Source organism: Hylobates moloch, unplaced genomic scaffold, assembly GCF_009828535.3.
Source record: "Hylobates moloch isolate HMO894 unplaced genomic scaffold, HMol_V3 SCAFFOLD_8, whole genome shotgun sequence".
NCBI lineage: Eukaryota > Metazoa > Chordata > Mammalia > Primates > Hylobatidae > Hylobates > Hylobates moloch.
The window spans coordinates 126,596,539-126,615,643 of NW_026652283.1; the positions used below are offsets into that span (position 1 = coordinate 126,596,539).

General features: G+C 47.2%; 1 protein-coding gene across 3 annotated transcripts in view; it reads right to left on the bottom strand.

Annotated features, from left to right (window-relative positions):
- The window catches only part of DLGAP2 (DLG associated protein 2), a 937,648-nt gene that overhangs the window by 63,630 nt on the left and 854,913 nt on the right, over positions 1–19,105 (bottom strand). For all 3 annotated transcript variants that reach the window (XM_032162534.2, XM_032162533.2, XM_032162532.2), the window contains 2 exons: positions 14,128–14,275; positions 9,044–9,263 (listed from right to left, as the gene is read on the bottom strand). In XM_032162534.2, coding sequence (XP_032018425.1) covers positions 9,044–9,263; positions 14,128–14,275 — 368 coding nt within the window. The remainder of the gene's footprint in view (positions 1–9,043; positions 9,264–14,127; positions 14,276–19,105) is intronic.

Sequence of the window (19,105 nt, forward strand, 5' to 3'; positions counted from 1 at the left end):
GGGTTCGAGGGGTGACACGGGTGAGGGCCGGCGGGTTCGAGGGGTGACACAGGGTGAGGGCCGGCGGGTTCGAGGGTGACATAGGTGAGGGCCGGTGGGTTCGAGGGGTGACACAGGTGAGGGCTGGCGGGTTAGAGGGGTATGGGAGGCAGATTCAACAGTACTTCCATCTCCACAATATCTGAAAACCTGAAATGACTCATTTATTCACCTACTGACTTATGCAAGCATCGATTATTTATTTCAGCCGTTACTTTTCTGGGTGATAAGATGTTAAATGACCAGTTAGAAATCCTTTCTCACAGTAACTATTACTATTAGGACAACAACACGGAAGTCCTCACTGGACTTCTGACTCCATCCCCACACACACGTCCCTCCAGCTGTACCCCTACTTCAGGGAGGAGACAGAGCCATAGGACAGATGCAGATCGTTGTCAACTGCAAGAGTCCTGGACTGTGAGTCAGGAACCCGCGGCTCTAGTTTCATTCCTATTATGACTAATTGGTCTAGACAAGTTCACTTGTCCAATGACAGCCTCATCTTGAAATCTCATTACCTGGGAGAGCATCCCAGCACCCATGTTGTAATACCAATCTAAGTACGCAGACAGGAGGATTTTATAAGAGAAGGACACAAATTACTTGAAAGCGGTGGTTTTGAAGGGAAGAGCAGGGTACACACTTGGGGAAAATCTTTATGAACACATCTGTTCTCACCCGAGCAATTCTGGCTTACACATGCAGTTCCTGACACAGACGCACGATTTATCTGCATCACACTCGCCTTCTGCAAAGCGGGAGGCACGTGATTCGTCTGCCATGTCTGTTCTAGACAGAGATGTCAAGTATTTTACCTTTGGAAACCCTTACTGGGAGCTGGCTCCACTCCTTCTCTACAGCACAGACCAGGGGCTCCTGTCCTAACTCCAACACCCGACCCTTACCCATGCCCCCCAGTGCTTCTCCTTCCCCACAGCCAGGAGAGCTTGGGCCTCCCTCCTCTCTGCAGAGACTGTGCTCTGCCACGGCTTCTCCCTACCGGACCCCAGGGCCGACCGGCTTTCATCCACTCACCCTACAGGCTTAGCGCACAATGGATAAAGTACATAAGGCTTTGGCTATAGTTCAAAGAAATCAAAGACAATGAAAAGCACAAAGGTTAGTTTTCATCTTTGAGGTATCTGGGCTGCATTTCGTCATTTCCTGTAAAACACAAAGTCTAGATGCAGAGGGGGAGCCACCTGAGACTTCCACCTGTGCCTGCTTTCAGCGTTTGACGATCTTGGTGCTGTGCTCAAGCCCATAAGGGGGTCTCCTACCTGAGTTCCGGGTACACGCCTCTGAACCTGGGACACAGGGATGGCGTCTTCGTGATGCACACCCTGGGCTTTAGTTTGCAACAGGGAGCTTTGCTGAAGTATTCTAGGGGCTTCATGGAAGCCATCACGCTTGGCAGTTTCTGAGACGTTCTAACGGGGATCATGACAATCAGAGACATCCTGAGTGGCTGGGAAGACGCTCAGATTCCCTGGGACATTTCGGACCGACTCCCGCATGACACCGTCATTGCCAGGTTTCTGGAATTTGGCCTATGCTGTGCTACGGGGTTGGAGACGTGATGTCAGCAGCAGGTCTGACATTGAGGACCCACAGGGCAGCACGCCTGGGCTTCCCAGGGTGAACTCTGAACCCACACACAGCGTCCATCAACCCCAGCCAGATTCGGCTCCTCTTCATCAGGATCAACCTGGACTTACGACAAGGATTTGTGTAAAACTCTTGGAAGACAAATGGGTTCCCCTTGGGTCAGTGTCTAAAGGATGTCACCATTTATACTGGGCTCGGTTTCAGAGAAGACCTCATTCATTCATGCACCCCACCAGTATTCACCGAAACCTACCATGGTAAATAGAATAACACTCCTCCAAAAATGTCCACATCCTAGTCCCTAGGGCCTGTGACCATGGTACTTTATGTGGCAAAAGGGAGTTTGCAGATGTGAGTAAATTCAGGATTTTGAGATGGGGAGATGATCCTGGATCATCCAGGTGGGCCCAGTGTGACCCCCAGGGTCCTTACGTGAGGAAGGGAGAGGGTCAGAATCAGAGGAGGAGGCTTGGACGATGGAGGCCCAGGCAGGAGCCATGTGGCCCAGAGCCAAGTACGGCAGAGAACTCCAGAAGCTTGAGGAGGCAAGGAGCAGACTCCCCGGAAGCCTCCAGAAGGACCTGATGTTTGATGCTAGCCCCACAGAACCTACTTCAGACTTCTGACCTCTGTGACTGTGAGATGGTACATCTGTGCTGCTGTAGACCACAGGGCTTGTGACCATTTTTACAATTGCAAATATGAGACAAACACACCTGCTTTGTAGGGGTTCCTCAGTCCAGCCCCGTCTCTGGGAAGACCCACAGGGGTCTCCGCTGTGCTGAATTTGTGCAGGGCTTATGGACACCAGGAACCTGGGCTTACCCTGGGTGGGGGTGGCACAGGACCCCTGCTGCTCCAGAGAGGGGCTGCACAACTCAGTCCTCGCAGTGGCCTTCCAGGACTCTGCCCACAGTGCCAAGACCCAGGGGCAGCCTCTGTTCCCACTGTGGTGAGCTGGGGCAGCGTTGAACTCCCTCCCGTGGCCCCTCCCCATCCCTCCTGGCTCCCCCTTTCCACTGCTCCTTCCGGAGGCCGCCTCTCCCCACGATGCTGACACTGTGGGCTCTGGTATCAGGCCTCTTCTCTTTCTACACCCTCCTGTTGGGGGGTTGCTCCATGGCTCTGGATCTCCAGCCTCGACCTCCACACCTCTTCCTGAAGTTGGGTTAGCAAGTCATGGGACCCTCAGCTCAACACATCTGAACTACTCAGGACCTGTGGGCTGGGCCCTGTTGGCTTCGGCTGCTGAGAGGCAGCAGCCGGAGAGGGCTGTCAGGCACTTAATCCCGCTCCATCCCAGCTCCCCAGTTGTACTGGTCATCCCTTCTTTTACCCACACTCCATGACCCAGCTCTCTGGGCTCTGACAGCGTCACCTCCATCCTGTTACTTCAGCCGGAGGAGGCAATGGCACAGCCCTATCGCTGGGATCTGCATGCATCCACCGCCTTCTCTGCGTCTGTCCCTAAATGGAGCCATCATTACGGCCTCTCCTCCTGGACTCCCCGGGAGACCGAGCTTCCTGGACGAAGTCCTGGAGACTCCCCGCCTGCATGTTGGCTTTCTGGGCCGCATCCACGGCCCAGGCAGGAGGCCTCTTAAAAGCCTCTTCACGGCTCCCCAGAGCTTAGCCAGGTGCCCCTGGAGCTCCCTCTGAAAGCCATTCCTGCACCTGTGCCTGGCACAGCCCGGCCTTGTCCCTTCTCGCCTGTGCTATTTGAGGAGCCGTCTTCTCCATGCTCTTCTGCAGTATGGCATGGCCGCGGATCTTCATTATAACATGACTCTGGCCCCCGTGCTAGTCCTCCCATGCTGCTGTAACAGAGCAACACTGATTCTCGCATGTCGTGGAGGGCGTGAGTCCCACACCAAGGTGCCGGGAGAACTGAGGCCTCTCCTGGGCGTGCAGATGCCGTCTTCTCCCCGGGTCCTCACAGGCTGGTCCCTTCCTGCATGTCTGTGTCCTCATCTCCTCTTCTGAGAAGGACGCTGGACAGATTGGATTTGGGCCCCCGTGACCTCATTCTACCTGGTCACCTCTTCGAAGGGTCTGTCTGAAATGCAGTCACATTCTTAGGTCCTGGGATTAGGGTTCAGCACCAAGTCCGGGGAACACAATTCAGCCACAGCCCCCTTCTCCTGCTTAGAGTCCTCCAGTGACCTCTGAATTCTGCAAGTGCAAGTACCATAGGTGCAGCATGGACGTCCCCCTCAGCTCATGTCCCCCATCTGTCCTGCCTTCCAGCCTCTCCCTCCAGGCCGGGTGCCCTGTGAATCCCGGGGCTGAGGTGCCCAGTGATTTTCGGGACATTTTTCATTACTTCAGGCTGGCACCTCCCTCTACCCGGGTTTCTCCTGCCCAGTCCTGAAGCCTCTCCACTCTTCCTGCAGGCGGAAGGCCTCCCGGACGCTGCTGCAGTGCTGGCTTTCCCCTGGGTTTCCAGAGCCATCCACACTCATCTCACAGCACCCAGCAGGTGTGCCATGGCTGACAATCTCTTCAACCACAATTGTTTCCAGACTTTAGGCCTTTGAGGCCAACGGTCAGGACTTCAGTGCTTCTGGATTCAGAGCACCTAGTGCAGCGGCCAGCATACAGCAAACACTTAATAAATGCTTATGACATAAATGTAATTTGATCTTTTCTTTAGAATCTTCAATTGGCGTATAAGATGATTGTTCTTTATTCTAGTTCATTTTTTACATTTCTAAAACAGAAAGTGATCATGTATGACTTTTTTCATTCACGTCCTCTGTTCATTTGTTTACTGAAATGCGGCTTTTCATCGCCTTTGTGGGGTGTGCAGGCTGGTCCTGGCAGTGCATAGCTGTTGACTTGCGGAAAGCTATGACCTGAGGCTACGGGTCTGAGAGCCCCTGAGCAACACTTTCTGAGCCTATTTGTAAAGCCCTCGTGTCTGAATCACAGATCCAAGGAGAAGACGTGTTTGGGGGAATCTTCTGGTTTTCAGATTTTGTGGCTCACAGAACCTCCAGCTGCTCATTTTTCCAGTAAAGAGCTAAATGTCCTTCCCAAAGCCTTTCCCCATATAGCGTGTCTTATTTTTAACTCTGCAGAGAAGCTGGCTGCAGGGCCTCCTTGCCAGCCCTCTGGGGAAGGAGGAGAGGAGGGTGAAGGGCCCGGTCAGAGGTACGTGGACCTGGAAAGGCTGCACACCGCACACCTGGTCCCCGAGCAAGCACGTCTGCAGAGACATCCTGCCCTGAGAGCCAGCCAGTGGCCAGGCGGGTCTTCCGTCTCTGGGGTGCACCTCCTCCCTCCAACCTGGGGTGCTGTGTGTTCAGCAGCCATCGGTCGGGTTTACCAAGTGGTGCCTGTGTGGCCCAACACACCTGAATATGCCCTGTAGTATTTTAGGATTTCAAATCACCTTCACTCTATTGGCCAAAACGTTTTATGAACAGCCCAGCTGACATCCATTTTCAGTGTCTTTTCTTTTAAATTCTCTACTTTTTCAAATTCAAGTTTTAAAATACGTTCACCATCTTGTCAGGCAAACTTGCATAACAGTTACACAGTAACTCAATGGTACCAGACCCTGATATCAGAAGAAGGTTGACGCAACACGTTTAGACCTCAATGAAAATTTCCCCAGGCTCACACACCTGAAAATCCACTCTTTCTGGCAAGATAAAATTAAGTAAAACACTGTCTTTTACTGTAGAAGATTATAAATGGGAGAATCAAATATATAATCATTTATTCAAACTGAGGAAGGTCAGCAAAGAAGTAAACTTTTAAAACAGCAACAAAAATCATAGTACTGAAAAACAGTTATTCTATCTCTTATATTCAAGGTACTGAAATATAGAGATAATTTTTCTCCTCTACATTGGCAAGTCTCTATCTTGGAAATGGAAGTACTATGTACCCTTGAGAGACAAGTTACTGTAGAAATACAAACAATAAAATAAGTCTGTGGCTGTTTCACCTGCCATGCTTTCTGTAGATTTTCCCTTTGTTTTAATGACTTCTAGAATCAGTTGTATCATATGTTGAGAAAATTTCTGGCCCAGAGAAAAATCATTATAATCTAATTTTACACCATTTTCCTTCACAATATCAATAATGTTCCCTCCCTAGAAAAATCAGGTGAGATGCATATTTGGACAAGCAAAGCAATCCGATAAATCATTTCCCCGAGGAGAAAGAAACCATGTGTGAAATGAAAGTTAGATGTTTACAAAACCACTTCATTCAAGGAGAGGACAAGAATCAATATGCAGTGTTTTTCATAATGAGAGAAACAGTGGGACGAAGGAACGTTTATGTGCATGGGTCACATCGCCTCACAGGGTATTCTGTTCTTATTGGAGTTCCCTGGCCATTAGATTAAAAGGGTTTGTCTCAGCTGAATCACCAACTGCCTTTAAAGGTTGAGTGAAAACGCAGGTGAAATGGGGTGTCCCCAAACCAACAAACGTCCTCTGGGAACCTCAACCTGTCCATGTTTAAAACAGATGGTCTAAGATGTATTTTTAAGTTCTCAATACATCTTTCATGCATATATTCAATATTTATTATTATATGAATATGATACATTTGTATTTATACAAGGTGAAACAATCTAATAATAACATCAACTTTCACCTTTTGAGCCTGCATAAAGTAATGTGTTTAAATAAATCTCGTTCTTCAAGGTATTCACTTTGGAATGTTTTCAAAAATAACTCTTTGGAATTATTTTCATGAGCTAGTTTTAGAAAGAAAATCATAAATCAATCTGTCAAAATAACCTCTCTCCCCATACACACCCCCCCCCCCCCCCACACATATACATGGATCAATAAAGGACAGCTATTGAACATGGTGCTAGGATATCAATTTCCAAGTATTTAAATACAAAAGTCAGAAGTATTTAAGTAGAAAATTTTTGAAATCCACTTGACTCACGGACAGGAAGCTTTGGATGCAATGTGAAGTTCAGCTATCACAATTATCTAGGCATTTACATCCCGTACATGTTGACAGTTTTCCTCCATAATTTTATTTTCCCAGACAGGGAGTTTTCATTTCTTTGGTATTTTTTCATAATCTTGCTAAATAGACTATATTGCATGTCATCTAAATTTTATTTAGTAAATAAAGATTTAAATATTTAATATACAATACTTAGAGTAAAACGGGAAACAGGAAAGGTTAATGATTAATCTGTACTTATATTTCTTCACAAGGGTAACTTGTAATGCTACAGTGCTAAGTATTTCCCCTAGCGCTTTTCATTTCTTTTCTCATTTGATTCTCAGACGTCACATAACTCGGACAGTGCCCTGCATCACCTGGAGGAAATTCTGACTCAAAACTAAGCCAAGATCCAGTAGAGACTCTGAATGGAATCTTTTTTGTAATTTATTTGGTAGGTGTATTTTTGGAATACAAAATATACATGGTAAAAATTGTATACATATAAGTTAAAATTTTAGTCTGAGCTCAGAACTGGTTCTTATCTCTGTGAAATCTGTTTTATTTTTATTCTCTCCATAATGACAGTCCTAAAAACAATCAAGTCCTTTTCTACAAGGTAATGATTGTTTCAAAGCATTTCTGAAGACTATGAAAGTTCTTAATTGTTTACTTGCTCCTAAGAGACAGTAAACAAACACTGCTGAAAGTATGAGCAATGATCTTTTGGAGTGCTGTTTTTCAGTGCAATCATTGTACATCTCATTACTTCCCTGATTCTAATTTGTTCAATGTTCACATCAGGGCAGAACATGAGAACTGGCCCAGGACTTCATCAAGGGGCAGGAGTGAGCAGAACCGGCCAAACCAGAGGAAAACAGGAGGCTATGCTGGGTGCCCACAGCTGCCCGGTGGCTGCACTTGGGGCATGTGTTGTCAGCCTGTGGATTTCCCTGGGGCGGGTCCTGGGCACCAGCCTCCCTCATACACAAAGCCCTGCTGGGAGCCAGAGAGCCAGGATCTGTTGCCTTTCTCCCGAAGCCCCCGGCTCAGTGGTGCGAGCACTGAAGAAATATCTACCACATCAAAAGCACACCGAGGATCCACAGCATTCTTTAAAAAATAATCTTCAAATTTATGCAAATAAAGTATCTAGGGCTACAGCTTCTTTTGAATACCACAGAAACCAAGAGTCAGAAACGTTAACAAGCCTAAGGTCTTGCAGTGAGGACATGATGGAACACGGTTTGAACACAGTTCCTTCCCTTCCATCCACAGACTCTACTATGAAATACTTTCTTCACAAAGTGCAATGATGGTGCTGACTGCAATTTGTAATTCTGCAAAGTGCAGCCTCCCGGAATTCTTGTTCACTTTAGCATTGAAACAAACCAAGACCTATTCACGGGTATGATGACACACTCCTGCCTGAACTTCTCTTTGCTTCTCTCCTGTTATGTGTCTGCTGTTCCTAATGCTATTTATCATGAACATAGCTTTGTTCTATTTCCCGTCGGAGCTGTCCTTTAAATTTTTAAGATACAGCTGCAGCATTCCAAGCCCTCTGGTATTCAGAACACCTCACGCCCCAACACTATGTTATTTTATAGCTTCTCTCCTTAGCCTCTGTGTGCAGTGCCTTGAGCTTTTATTGCTTGCTGTGTTTTATGGGTTTCTCTAGGCCATGTATATTCATCGTGTTATAGAAATAATAACATATTAGGCAGTAAAACATTAGGTAGTGATATTGAGGTTGGGAGGTAAATTTTCAAAGGGGTGTGTACGGTTTTCCATGAGAACTAAAGGAAATTGCGAGACTGAGTCTTCGGAGCTCTAAGATACTTAGTGCATGTGCATTACTGATGGCCTGCTTAGCGGTGGTGAGTCATGTTTACAGATCTGCTTACTGAGCAAGAGACCGGCTGGACGTCGCTACAGGGGAGCCTGAGAGTCACCGCGCATCAGCCGAAATCTCACTGCAATCCATTAAACTTTGGTATTTAAAACTTAATCACCTTCCAAATGTTAGCACTTCCATTTTTTTCTCCTCTCTAAAACTTTATACAAGTTACACTTGATTATTTTAAGGAAACTTGATAATTAGTAGATTTCATTCTAAGAAAAAGAAAGGTTATCTACAAGAGACAAAACACCCTGGCGAATGCGACAGTGTAACAAATGCAATTAGGAAACGTTACTAAATGTCAGGAGAGTACATTGTACCTGTGTTGCTGCGTGCTCCTCGCTCCTTCTAGGATGAAGACAGGCATGCCTCTAGAGTCCCCGCTGGAAGGCTGAAAACGGCGTTCCCTTACCTGCTGTTGACCTGATGGTGAAAACGGCGTTCCCTTACCTGCTGTTGACCTGATGGTGAAAACGGCGTTCCCTTACCTGCTGTTGACCTGATGGTGAAAACGGCGTTCTCTTACCTGCTGTTGACCTGATGGTGAAAACGGCATTCTCTTACCTGCCGTTGACCTGATGGTGGAGGTGATGTCGGAGGGTGTCATCATGGGAACACATTCGTCATCTTGGGAGTAGCCGGCTTGAATGGCTCGAAGGTAGCTGTGACTCCTTGTTCGGAAACATCCCGGGAGGTCGAGGGCATCCATGGCCTGAGATTCAACTTCACTGAAGACAGACTCGCACACGGACTCGAACTGCCCATTGATCTCCGCCTCGCTCACCTGCAATCATCAACAGCACACGTGATGCCCCCGGCCCTCCAGGGTCACCACCACATTACAGAAGATGTGCGCGCTCATTCCCTGGCTTGCTTTCACTACCTCACAGTTCAGCACAGTTAACCTGAAGTCAGCATGGGCATCAGCTGAGCCTGCTGTAGCATTGGCTTATCCTTACAAAACACTTAGGCAAACAGCCGATTCTAAGTGTTGATGAAATTCTGGGGGACCGCAAGGTGAACCTTCAAGGTAAGGCTGACAGTTATTACAAAGTGTAAGAGAGATAGAACTTTTAAAAGATTAGCGAAGTACCTGGTACAAAGGAAGGGTTCAGAATCCATTTCTTCCTTCCTTTACACCCATGACTGCCCCACCTTTCCAAGCTACTAATGGCACGATGGCTCCAGGCACTGAGGCTGTGTCAGGGAAAGCACATTCAGTGCATACACAGTTCTTTTTCAGAATATGGAGCCTGCTTCTACCCATTGCCATGGCAACTCATCACAAATTTGGCTTCTAAACTCATCTGCTTCTCACCATTATGGCAGCACACATCTGAGTCCAGATGAGAAAGAAACGGCTGTACTGGTGTTTTTGTCCACAGGAAATGTGCTGCTTCACCTAAATTCCAGGCTTTTTTATTCTTCCTTAGCTTAGGATATTAGTATACTCACTTCATTTTCCCTCCCTCCCTCCGTCCTTCCCTTCCTTCCTTCCTCCCCTCTCTCTTTCTCCCCTCACCTCCACCCATTCAGATTATTTCTCTTCTTGTTTCTCCTGGGGATGTGTGAGAGCTCAAAGCACCAACAACTTTCTGAACCCCCTGGATTATGTTGGCAGATACATTTTAAAAACATACTGTTTTAAACACCAGATTAGTTCTTTTCCTTTAGTTGTCAGCAGAGTAAAAGGCAAGGTCAAAGAATCAGGTTCTCCCTCTAGTAGTCGTGTTGTTTACACAACACAACACTGGTTGCCCATCTCCAAGTTCAGACCTGCGGACTTCTCTGGTTTCACCTGAGGTGAGCTATGTGCTGGGATGGCCTCTTTCCTCGTGAGCCTAACTCAGCACAGACCCTGGAGAGGTAGAGTGTGAGCAAAGAGCAGCGAAGCCTGAAGCCACCCTGCGGGGAAGACAGACCCATGCTGGGCTGCAGAAAGAGTTGGTGCAACACTGGTGGGGTGGCCTTTTTCAGAAAGGTCTGAGGATCCCTGACACTGGACAGAGACAGACAAACCCACGCAGGCACAACGAGGACACAGCTGGCAGGACGGCCTGAGGAACCCAGCAAAGTGCTCAGAAAGAAGCATGCACACCGGCCTGGAAACAGGGTATTTTTCTGGACCATAAATTTCTTCCAATCTAAGTTTTCACTTATGTAGAATTTTATGGAAAAGTCTTAGATTATGTCATTCCTGTCAAAGATCTACAGTAGACAGCGTGACAAGGTCAGAACCTGTGTGAGGCCCCAGTATGCCTCAGTGGACACCCTTCTGCAAGCCTGGCCCAGGGCCCAGCTGCCCTCGCTCCTAAAGAGACACCATTAACCTGGAGCGTGCATTTCACAAACAGAAGCCGGCATCTCAGCGAGGACCCTCGGCTATGCTTCCAGCTACAAAGCCTTTCAATGAGGTTCTAGACATGAAGGTGACTCCTCCTCCCCAAAACAAATAAAAAGTGGTTAAGGTGCATCTCAAGTTGGTCCAGCAGGGAATTAAAATGATCTGTTCACCCAGATCTTCTGCCAAGACTCAGGACACCCAGACCTCCCGCTGAGACACTCAGGACACCTGGACCTCCCGCCAAGACCCTTGGGACACGAGCTGCAGGAAACCCAAGCAGAGTGCGGCTACTGAGTTTCCAACGAGGAAACGGCATGGACATAAGCACCTCTCACAAGACTTCAGTTAGATTTTCAATTCCCTTTACCTCTCACAAGACTTCAGTTACATTTTCAATTCCCTTCTTGTGCTTGAGAAAAAACTGAATGTTAAGGATGAAAGACAAACTTTTTTTTTTTTTTTTGAGAAGGAGTCTCGCTCAGTCGCCCAGGCTGGAGTGCAGCAGCATGATCTCGGCTCACTGCAAGCTCCGCCTCCTGGGTTCACCCTATTCTCCTGCCTCAGCCTCCCGAATAGCTGGGACCACAGGCGCCCGCCACCTCGCCCGACTGATTTTTTATATATATTTTTTTAGTAGAGATGGGGTTTCACCGTGTTAGCCAGGATGGTCTCGATCTCCTCACCTTGTGATCCACCCACCTCGGCCTCCCAAAGTGCTGGGATTACAGCGTGAGCCACCGCACCTGGCCAATTTTTTGTATTTTTAGTAGAGACGAGGTTTCACCATGTTAGCCAGGATGGTCTCCATCTCCTGACCTTGTGATCCACCCACCTCAGCCTCCCAAAGTGCTGGGATTACAGGCGTGAGCCACCACGCCTGGCCAAGGGCAAACTTTTAACAAACTTTGGTTTGTCACCAAATTCACATCTCTCCAGAGCCCTGAAGTGTTAGTAATTCCACATGTCCCACCCTCGACCATGGGAACTGTCCCCCTCCTTCCAGAATTGTCGGGTCTTGTGGCCTAGGGCTGGACAATCAATTAGTGGAAGTTTGTTTCTGGGTGTGACACAGTCTCACCTACTACGTTTGTTTCTGGGTGTGATACAGTCTCACCTACTACCAGCGTTCGAGGATTATTTTAAATAACACTATTTTATTTTTGAGAATTCAAAACTGAGTTCAATTTAAAGTAATGCCATAGAACTCCGCATAGGAATGAGTTAGAATTCTAAATTTCAAGGTCGTTAAATAAATCCCCAAGCACCCAACTTGTCTGCTTAACCATTGTTTCCAATGATGAATCCTTTCAGATAGAAAAAGATGTGAGAAAATGTTATTTTTACTGACTTATTTTTGTAGATACCATCTTGGGTTCATCAAAAGCAAGATGACGAGAGAACTAGTATATTTAGCTTACATTTACTCCCAAACATGACAATGAGTCGCAGAGAGCCTCTGAATGTTTCATAAGAGCATTTAAAGAGGTGTGAGATCCAGTTAATTGAAAGTTGTTTGTGGAAAAGCATTAGAGATGAATGTTCATACCTCGGATGAGATAACTTTGAACTTCTGTTTAAATCTTTTGTTGGGTTACATCTGATTTTTAAAGCTGTATTTTGGTAAACTAGGTTATATCCACAAAGGGAAGGTGATAGCTTTAAAAGAAGAAAGTCTGCTTTATCCTCATCTCTGTGTAAGGAGAAAGTTGTTAAAATGTATCACTGACTTTCAGTTACCGTGTTTAGTTAATTAGTGTCTCCCCAAATCATCTTGGACTTTATGCTGAAATAGAATGTTTCCTCAGTTATTAAAATAATTACAGTTATGTACTTGCTGAGGATCAGCTGATGTTATTGTTTGCAGGGGGCTGGCTGGGAGCAGGGGGCGGGAGGACCCATCATTCCCATTTGCCCAGGACTTGAGTGCAGGGCTAGGGATGGTCTTTCCTTGTCATTGGGAAAAACAGTCAACACAATAAGAGGTAACCGAGCAGATAAAAGAGGTGGTATCCTTCTTGAGTTGTGGAATAGGAAAAACCTTAATAGTTCAGTGGAAAAAGTTCTGAGTACAACTTTCTGATGAGGAAAAAACCTGCAAAATGCATAGACTCTACTTCATGAGGAATTTAAAGTCTGCGGCAAAAGAAAGACTTGTGCTTATGGAGCCCCAGGCAAGCTACCAAGAGCTCATAGCATGATCTGCAGCCAGGAGGGCTTTAGTGCCCACAATTATATACTATTGCTTATTGCTATCATGGTAATAATAAGGGCTATCATTTTTGAGCGCTCAGTATATGCTGGACTCTTTACCTAATAACACCTAAAACTGACTGCGTACTTACTTTGTCACGCTGTTAACTGCATCACGGGAGGGCACAGAAAGCCCAGGCCTCGGACCAGAAGCCCAGGCTAACCCCTACTCCACAGGAAGTCAGAGAGAACGTTAGGTCGGCTCAAGCTCTTAATCCCTACTCCACAGGAAGTCAGAGAGAACGTTAGGTCGGCTCAAGCTCTTAATCCCTACTCCACACTAAGAGAAAATGTTAGGTATACAAACTCAAGGTCAGCTCAAGCACTGTTTTCAAAGGCATTTAAATGAGTAAGCAACGTGTTCAATTAAAATGATAAAATGTTGATTCTACTTTGCCATACAATACAGGATGATTAGACTGAAGGATACCTGCCCATCTTGTCACCGTGCGTTCTCAGGCCTGTCCAACACAGGTAGGGAGCAGGGGGGCCTCCCTTCCACAGCCCCCATGTCTCACGGACCTGATTTTAACACTACCCCTCCCGTGGTGCCCAGGGACCCTTCTCCTGGCCACTGTGTCTGTCCTGAAATCAGTCCTGCCCTGGGAGTGGGCCCGACTGGGAGGACTCTGTGAGCGACACCAGGCAGTCCTCTCACAGGACTTTCTGAGGCACGATTCAGAGGACAGAGCTGAAAGCCATGCTGCCAGAGCCTTTCCCTGGCCCCCTTTTACTGGAAAAATAGCCTGGGAAGAAGGAAAACAGCCTGCGCTTTATCAGAAAGAGAGGCCAGGATGACCAGCCTTTCAGTCATTGCTTCCTTAGAAAAAAATCAAAGCAAAAATGTACGGAGTTATACATGTCGAAAACAATAATAAGTCCACGAGTCTTTAATCAGCCAGAGCTAATTCCAGGGGAACCCCCTGCAGCATGGCCTCGCCCAGGCGCTGCTGACCGGGAGGGCAGTGCCATCGCCACCTGCACAGCCGGGGCCTCTGTGCCAGCCTGGCTGGGGAGACTGGACCCCAGGGAGAAAGGGTGAAGGGACCCTGACCTGGCTCACGCAGCTGGCCTGGCTCAGGGTGCTGACAGCCCTCATGTAGCTCTGGTTCCGGGAGCGGAACTTCGGGGAGTTGTAGTTCGCAGCGGGGTCCAGGCTGTGGCCCACAGGCACGTCACTTGCAGCTTGCAGGTAGCTCTGGCTACAGGAAAGAAGAAAGGAGAAAAGGCATTCTGTGAGCACCCGCCACAGGGCAGAGATGGGAACAACCGTCCAACCCACACCGAGAGGCTGAGCGCCTCTGCCACACGGCAGAGATGGGAACAACCATCCAACCTACACCCAGAGGCTGAGGACCCGCTGCAGGGCAGAGATGGGAATGACCATCCAACCTACACCCCGAGGCTAGCATCACATTTCCAAATGAATGTCTGTGTCTTTTTATGGGTAAGTTTGCCATATGCAAATATTCTGAGATTCACATTTACGAATGTGAATTTCATCAAAAGTAATAGGGGAGGCTATTTACAAAATTGCCTTTGAAACCTCAGATTTTATGGCCAGGTAGTGAAATTAGGATCATTCCATATTTTTTAAAAAAGTGCTGTAAGCACTAGTAACTCATAGAGCATAATAGCAAACTCAGCTCCTGAATTTAAGCCAAAAAACTGAGAGTCTCATAAAAACTATTAGCTCTCTGGCAACTTTACATATTTAAAAAATAACGGGAAAAATACAAGGCTCACTTTCAGTTTTAACTTATGCAAAGTTGTCCAGGTTATGCAATATCAGCAAATATAATAGGAGGAGTAGGCTGAGTGAAATCCATTTTATTATCACAACGGTCGTTTTCTTCCAAACTCCCTGAAAATGAATCAATGTTCTCTGGTCTTCCTTCTTGCCATTTTGTGAAATGTTAAAAGCATGGAAGAACCCTGTGAGTGTCTGGTGGATGAAAGGTCTGGCTTAGCTTAAACTTCTGGCTAACTGGACCACTTTCCAGTTTTATTGACAATCTTTCCACAATGCAGTAAAATTCATTTTATTTTATCAAAAGCTGTAGAAATGTGGACAGAAATGATTAATTCTTCTTCTTGCCTGTTTTGGATGATAATAGGAACATTAAATATCAGTTCACAAGCAGGTACATAAAAATGTCTACAGATGTTAGGTGGATGATTCTGACTCCAGAGTTGGGTATTAAAGCACGCACTTTCTTTTCAAAGTAAACCTTTGGTGCAATTTTTCTCTGATTTACTTCAGTCTTTAAAAATGGAATATCAGAGAAAAACAACTGGACTCCATGAATTCTTATTAAGTGAAGCTTATTCATTATAGATTTAAAGTCATTCTTTCTGCTAAATATTTTTGCTTTAAAAGAAAATGTATAACATATAGCAGCTCCTACCTACCTTCCCCTCCCTGACTTAGACCAAAAAAAGGAGAGAGAGAGAGAGAGAGAGAGAGCGAGAGAGAAAGCAAAGGGAGGAAATTAGTTTTGAACCATAAAATTCTAATTTTACTGTGTATGAAGCACACAGTCTTCACATCGACACCCGCTGACTCCCGCTGCACATGGGCAGTGGGACAGGCAGCTCTGCTGCAGATGTGGGGACCTGCACCAGCACCAGCAGGGGCCCTGTCCCCTCCCCTCCTCTGTGGATCCCCCAGATCGACTGCCAGTGAACAGAAGGTGAATAAACACGGACCCCTGACCTTTGCTGTCACCACCATGAATGCACAGGTTCAACAGAGTGGCAAAATGTCAACAGCATCCTGAGACACGGTCGCAAGTTTGAGGCTCAGGTTGATGGATGCGTGGACTCATTCTGCAAGGGACCACTGCTGGCTTCCTTTGAATGTGTCCACGTGCCTGTGCGTGTTTAATACAGGGTCATGTGCAGGGGACGGAGCCCCGAGCTCTGCAGCCCGAGCAATGTGGCCTCAGATGCCAAGAGCCCCGACTGAGGCTCTTAACTTGACTCACCTTTGTCTTTGCAGAAACGTAAACTTCCTGCACTTCTGCCCTCCTTCCGTGCTTCCTTGAGATTGCTGGTTTCATACCCTGCATTTCTACCAATCGGCACTTTCTACCAGTTACCGATTTTTTTCCAATACAACAGCCGTCCCTTCTGATTAATATCACCGTTTTGCATTTTAACACTCTCAAATTGAAGCTGCCTTCTAGACTGAGAAAACCTAAAAGAAGGATTCTCGTTCTCTGGATCTGGTGTCCACAGTTTCTAACCAGTGCCTGGTACGTGAACGAAGGGATCACCTCAGAGCCACTGCTCCTCACCCTGGCAGTGGCTGCTGGACGGCCCTCACAGGTGGATCCACGTATTTTGTGAGTCTATGTTTCAAATACATATTCTCTCAATGATTCTCTTATTTCAAAATGGAGTGTGACACGTAAATGTTGCCACTGAAGAAAGCTAATAATTTTTTTTAAAACATAGACTCACAATAGCTAACATTTTCTATGCACGATTATGCCAGAGATGCTATTAAGTGTTTTGCATTGTCCTAACACATTTAATGTTTACATTAGTCCTGTAAACCAGGCCTCTACCCAAACTTCCTCCTACGAATGCAGCATCAGATGCACATTGGTGCCAGGTCATCACACACTGGTGCCAGGTCATCGTGCACTGGTGTCAGGTCATCGCGCACTGGTGTCAGGTCATCGCGCACTGGTGTCAGGTCATCGCACACTGGTGCCAGGTCATCACGTACTGGTGCCAGGTCACCGTGCACTGGTGTCAGGTCACCGTGCACTGGTGCCAGGTCATCACGCGCTGGTGCCAGGTCATCGCGCACTGGTGCCAGGTCATTGTGCACTGGTGCCAGGTCATTACGCACTGGTGTCAGGTCATTGTGCACTGGTGCCAGGTCATTGCATGCTGGGGCCAGGTCACACACACTGGTTCCAGGTCATCACGCACAGGTCTTCACACACTGGTGCCAGGTCATCACACACTGGTGCCAAGTCATCGTGCACTGTGCCAGGTCATCACGCACTGGTGCCAGGTCATCACGCACTGGTGCCAGGTCATCATGCACTGGTGCCAGGTCATGCACTCAGGCTTGGGCGGGGTGGGGGCAGCGCTCCCTTCTGAGTCCAGGTGGCGTGGCTCTGGAATTCATGCTTTAAAATCCCAAGGTCACAGGTGCTGAGTCATAGGACCACAGAGCCCCAAAGATCCCATCCTCTGATACCACAGACTTTTTAAATAGTTAAAAAATAACAAACAAAACCTCAGCCTCATTTGACTTAAGAGGCTTTTTAAAAAATATTATAATGGCTTAGCATTTTATCATATAGAGTCCCAGAAAGCCAGGTTCCTCACAGTCAGAGATCAAAACTCAAGAACTAGGACTAGGGGAGCCAATCAAGATGGGGGCATGCACCCTCCAGCGGCCCTGCCACGTGACACAGGGTGAAGTCCCCAGCACAGCTCACTCCACAAAATCCACCTGTCTCTTCCCCCTGAAAATCCCCCTTAGACATCCCAGGGCATTTTGAAGTTGACTTTCAGCCCCTTTGGTTATCTCCAAGTGGTAATTCCTACGGCATCCCAGGTGTCAGAAATGGAAACATATTTTGCTATATAGACTTAGTAGCTCAGAATTTCTTTTTTTACACAGTGAAAAGTTTTCTAGAATAACACAGAAATGTTTTTGTTCTAGTTTTCCCTATCAGATGTTGCTCCCCTTAGATTGACATCCACACACAGGAGAGAGGGAAAGCTGTGCAGGTGAATCCACAATCCCAAGACAGAACTGCAGGATTCCTGGTATTCAACCTTGTTCTCGCCGTTTGCGAATGGTTCCAGAGCTGCTTGCTGAATCCTGGGCTCAGAACCTCCTCTGTGACTTAGGTCATTATGAGAACAAATGTACATAACAACGAGTACTCCTGAAAGGGCCTCTGACCCCAGCTGTTTAGATCCGTCTAAACATGCTTGAAAATACACAGCGTAAACCATCTCCTTTGTTACCTTGGAAAGCAGTAACGATTCTATGCAGGTTATGCTAAGGAGATATTTAAGAAATTTTTTTTCCCATACTAAATGCGTTCATTTGAAATACAGAGAGCATCCTCTCGTTTCTATAAATGGGATCTGACAGGAGAAGCTCCCAAATATAAGAATTGTTTCTCCCACTGCATTCAATGGAAAATGGAGCATGCTAAACAGTGCTAGTGAAACAGACATTCGTGTGCACACATGTGTGTGTGCTGTGTGTGCACATGTGTGTAGTATTCCACCTGCAAAATGGAAATTCTTAGAACATCTTTCAGTACACATTTCAAATAATATCACAATTAATGACTGGATTTCAGAAAATGGCTTCTTTCCAGATTATTTCCACATTCAGGGTAAAAAGTGTTCTTCAGCTTTCTGTGCCCTTGCAGGAGATGAAGGCATGCTTGTTCCCTGATTGTACATTTTTGAGGGAAAACCACATTTGCATCTCACTGTTGGCGCCCACAACTGGTATGCCCCACAGTTATCCCGACAACCCATCTCTGGGCTCTCGACTGCAGAGACTCGGAAACGCCATACCCTTGACTGCAGAGGCTCAGAAATGCCATACCCTTGCTTGGCTGCCCTTCTGGTGCTGATGGTGCCTCCGAGATGTGACACTGCTCCAGGCGGTGAGTCCATGGAGCACCTGCTCAGTGGCTTCTGAGCAGAGTACGGCCTTCTCCATGCTGACAACTGCTCTTCCTGGGGCCCGTGGCAGGTGGGGCTGCAGTGGCTGACCCAGGGCCAGCTGAGAGTGAGAGCCAGCATGCTCAGATGCATGATGCTGGCCTGGGTCCCAACGGGGCTGACCCCAACCCAGTGTGGACAACCTCCTCTGGCTCTCCTCTGCCCAGTGCAGCTGCCCCTGACCCAGCCAGGACAACCTCCTCTGGCTCTCGTCCACTTGGCTCTACCCGTCCTTTGCTATAACCAGGGCTGGGCAGCTTTGCAAGGATGTGCCACCAAAGGCTTCCCAAACAGAAAACAAGGACAAGGCATCT